General features: G+C 29.5%; 1 protein-coding gene across 1 annotated transcript; it reads left to right on the top strand.

The window, feature by feature from the left end:
* The first annotated feature begins 782 nt into the window (after nucleotides 1-782).
* Nucleotides 783-2,959, top strand: LOC141705054 (protein MRG1-like). The gene is made up of 6 exons (XM_074508126.1): nucleotides 783-890; nucleotides 1,510-1,569; nucleotides 1,670-1,683; nucleotides 2,010-2,103; nucleotides 2,662-2,766; nucleotides 2,912-2,959. Exons 1-6 carry the CDS (start codon nucleotides 783-785, stop codon nucleotides 2,957-2,959), a joined length of 429 nt encoding a protein of 142 aa, XP_074364227.1.
* The last annotated feature ends 1,087 nt before the right edge of the window (nucleotides 2,960-4,046 follow it).

The raw sequence follows: 4,046 nt of genomic DNA, 5'->3' as shown, positions 1-4,046 counted from the left end.
TTTAAGATAACTTACTAGTATTTACTGAAATGGCATTAAATTTGTATGGTAAAAGTTTATAACCTCAGTGAGTTACTTGAGGTCATCCTTGGACCATTTTTCTCAAAAATATTTATTAGCGGTTGCAAAAATTAAAACATAATAAATCTAATTAAACTATGAGTATTTTAATAATAAGATTTTTTAATCAGAATTTAATTTCTACTCAAATTTATTCACAAATAGTAAAATACCTAAATTAATTAAAAATATCGCTATAAAGTAAAAAATTACAAAATAATTATAACTATATTTTTTTGTAACTGAAAAAATCTTTTAATAAAAGTGATTAAATATTGTGTCCAAATATGAAATACCACTAAAATATTGTGCCTAATATATGTTTTTAATTAAAACTGTCTTCATAATAAATGTATTTTTTGAAAAAAGTTATGCGTTATAAAATATCCCTTCTTAGTCTTAGACTTTATAGATCTGGTTCATAAGATTGAAAAAAATTCATAATATAGGTTCTAAATAAAACTTTCAAAAAAATAAATGTATTTTTTGAAAAAAGTGTCCGTTATAAAAACAAGCACTCTCTTAGTCTTAGACATTTAGATCTGGTGCAAAAAAATTAACAAACTATTAGCCAATCAGTCAGTCAAGAACAGGTACTTCTATCCTATGTAGCCAAGTTTATGTTTATAAAGAGTTATAATAAGGTCTTGATTTTGTTTGTTTCAAAAGGGATATAACAACCATTGTAATTGTAGGTTGAAAGAAACAAAATTCATACAGAAATGGGACGATCAAACAGTGGAGTCTCACGCTATTCTCTTACAAACAGTCTTTATCTTGAAGGTGAAAAAGTCCTGGCCTTTTATGGTGGCAAGTGGTATCCGGCCAAGGTATCGCACTTGCAATTTTATCTTTTAAGTTTTTCTTTATCATTGGAGTGATTCCTATCTGTTTTAATTAATGTGTGTGATTGAATTTGGGTGATTTACATTGATTGCTCATGATATAATTATATGGGAAGGGAAAATAATTGATGCATTGTTATTTCACAATTCTCTTATTGTATCGTCACATTATTTGAAGAAGTTAATACATACTTTGAAGTTCTCTTATTGTCCTCAAGAGGATTCAGATTATTTGAAGAAGTTAATACATACTTTGAAGTTGTCAAAGTGCTTTTTTCGCAAACATCATATCAAACATCACAATTTGAGGATTAAATCCCAAAGATGTTGATTTTTGCTGTGCACTTATACTATAGTGACTATGTCCAAATACATGAAATGTGCACTAAGGTATTTAGTTTTAGCTCCTCATGAAAGTCATTGTTGCATATTTATTTTTTCTTTTATCATTAATATAGCGTGATTCCGTAAGTATTTACCACCTTGCTGCATATATTTGAGCAATTGGTCAGTCATCTTTTGTGCTTTTATTGCCTTTGCATCTTTAACATTCTTTTGGTTTGCTTTTGCAATAAAAAAGGTATAAATTCTATTTTCTTTATAGGTGCGCAAGGTTGAATACGAGAAACAAATAGAGGCATGGACATATTGGGTTCATTATATTGTGAGTATTGCTTTATTAAAACCTTGTATTTTTTCATGAGCAATGAATATTATTAGTATTAATCATTTTTTAATAACCTATTGTCACTTTATATGTGCAGGGTTGGAATAAAAGGTTAGTAAGAGGAAGCACCTTACATTGAGAATAAAATACTTTTTTCTAATAAATTTTTTGTTCTATAATTTCTTTCCTTAATACGTTTGTGTTCTTGTAATTAGATCAATTATAGTAGTCTTTATATTATGTTAAATCCATTATTATCTTATTTATTATTGTTATAATAGCTAATTTGAATATTATTGAGTGGGTTACATGCTCATGAAAAGTTCTTTAGTTCAATGTTTGTTCAACTATTTTATGTTCATATTTTTTCTAATAGCTTGCTTTTTAAGCATGTTAGCCTCCTCCTAGAACATTGTTAAAAACTTTCAAACTCACAGGTACGATGAATGGATATTAGATGCTCAACTCCTCAAGAAATTTAGTGAAGAATGTTCTCAAAAGCACTTGGGGAAGCGTGGTAGATCAGCTATGGTATATTTATATGCACAAATATTTTGTATTTGTTTCAACCTCGCCTTCTTTTAATTAATATTACCTATGTTATGGTCACATGCAACAAGAGGTGGTTCCAAGATACACCTTGAGGTGGTATGCAAATAATAATTGTCATATTCTTAGTAAGATAAAAGTGAAGGTTCTTGAGTTATAATCCAATTTTTGAGAAAGACCGAAATGAACTCCAAGAATGCAAAGTATTTTTGCCATTCGAGGTTCAAACAATGATAAAAGACTAACACTTTGATTACAAGAGGTTGATGGTTTCAAGTTAATTATGCTCTCAATTGTTATTTAAAAATGACAAGTGCATATTTTCATGATGTTGTTAATGCTGTGATAATATCTAGTGATATTTTTATTGTTAGATCACCAATGTCACTCAATTTTTGTGCTATCCATTATATCTTGTGCCTTATTTATATTAATAATAATTATTATCTTTTAGATCTTGGATAGACTCATATTTTAATTGTTTCTTACATTTTATTTTTCAGTCAGTTAAATGCTATTTCAATTTTTGTTATTTATCAGGAGGATCCTTTAATAATGGAGGAAAATAAGTTGAGTATTGAAATACCACAGGCACTCAAGACTCAACTTTTGAATGATAGAGAATATGTAACAAATTCATCAAAGGTACTCGAATTTCTGTTTTACTAAATTAAACTCTTCACCTCGTTTTATATAATCTTCACTGTACAAGTTTCTAACCAGGTACACATCATATATTTAGCTCTAAGTCCATCCTATAATCTTAAATGAAACTATCTTATATTTTCAGTTAGTTGATATATTTTTTAAGCAAAGGTGTGGAGCAGGGGGAGTTTAGAATCAAACTCATCATCTACATTTCTTGTAAACCTCTTCTGGCACTAACTCGATTGGGAATTCTTTGATCCTAATATAATGTTAATTTAACTTTTTCGAAATTTTTCAGTGATATGAATTAGCTCCCTTGAACTGCCCTTGATATTATACCTTCATAGTTAGTGTACCGTATGTGATCTATGTATCCTTCATACTTATATCCTTGCCTGGTGACTTACAGCTTGTTGGGCTCCCGCGTTCTCCCAGCGTCGATGGCATTTTGAAGATGTTCAATGAGTTCAGGGTGAATGAAGATGAGGAGTAAGTTTCTTATTTATAATTGATGTTAGTATTGAATTATTTGAGAATATGTGTGCTTAGGCTTAAATCCTACAATGTATTCTACAACAGTTTGTTCTTTATATGTAGGTCAACATCAAAAAGAAATAACTGACTTTTACTTTCAGTGATATAATAAAAAATATTTGATGTCACTAACTTTTGTTGTTTTATTTTGTAATATTTCTTTATATATAGTTCCACGGCCTAGGTGTTTCTGTTGATCTAGAAGTCATCTAACTTCTGACATGCTTTGCTTTGGGGTTAAAGGTTAAGAGAGACAATTCCAGAAATCTTAAAAGGTTTGTGCAATTACTTCAACAAAGCGTTGTCCACAAAGCTTCTCTACAAAACTGAGCTCCAGCAATATGACGAAGTGCGTGCAAAGAATATCCAGCCTTCAACCATATATGGAGCTGAACATTTTTTGCGTCTTTTTGGTAAGCTAGACAATTCTTAGAGAGCTATTTAGATTATTTTAAATGAAGTTTCATGGTATTTTCTTTTCTATACATGCTATTTTTTTTTAATTTAATATGGTGGCTAGGTACTATAATTGCTTGCAGAGACTTTGAAAGCATCAGTTTAAATAGTATGAAACTATTTCATTTCAAGACCTATCATGCTACTAGACTTTTTGGCTATATATAAATGACAAGAGTTTCAGACATAGACAAGTTTGCCTGTACCTCAAATCAAGGCTTTTATGATGGGGAATTCTTTAATGTTAATTGATCATCTATTTCAATTACAGTTAAGTTGCCAAGGTT

The sequence above is a fragment of the Apium graveolens genome, unplaced genomic scaffold (genome assembly GCF_009905375.1).
Source record: "Apium graveolens cultivar Ventura unplaced genomic scaffold, ASM990537v1 ctg8487, whole genome shotgun sequence".
NCBI classification, from domain to species: Eukaryota; Viridiplantae; Streptophyta; class Magnoliopsida; order Apiales; family Apiaceae; genus Apium; species Apium graveolens.
The sequence above is the reverse complement of the archived record's forward strand: the minus strand, read 5'-3'. Positions and strand labels throughout refer to the sequence as shown.

What these genes read in the sequence shown, in the direction of transcription:
- LOC141705054 (XM_074508126.1), top strand. Translation starts at nt 783, where the DNA reads ATGGGACGATCAAACAGTGGAGTCTCACGCTATTCTCTTACAAACAGT. An exon ending in GCAAGTGGTATCCGGCCAAG is followed by an intron (nt 891 to 1,509) that starts GTATCGCACTTG and finishes TTTTCTTTATAG; the next exon opens with GTGCGCAAGGTTGAATACGA. An exon ending in ATGTAACAAATTCATCAAAG is followed by an intron (nt 2,767 to 2,911) that starts GTACTCGAATTT and finishes TTATATTTTCAG; the next exon opens with TTAGTTGATATATTTTTTAA.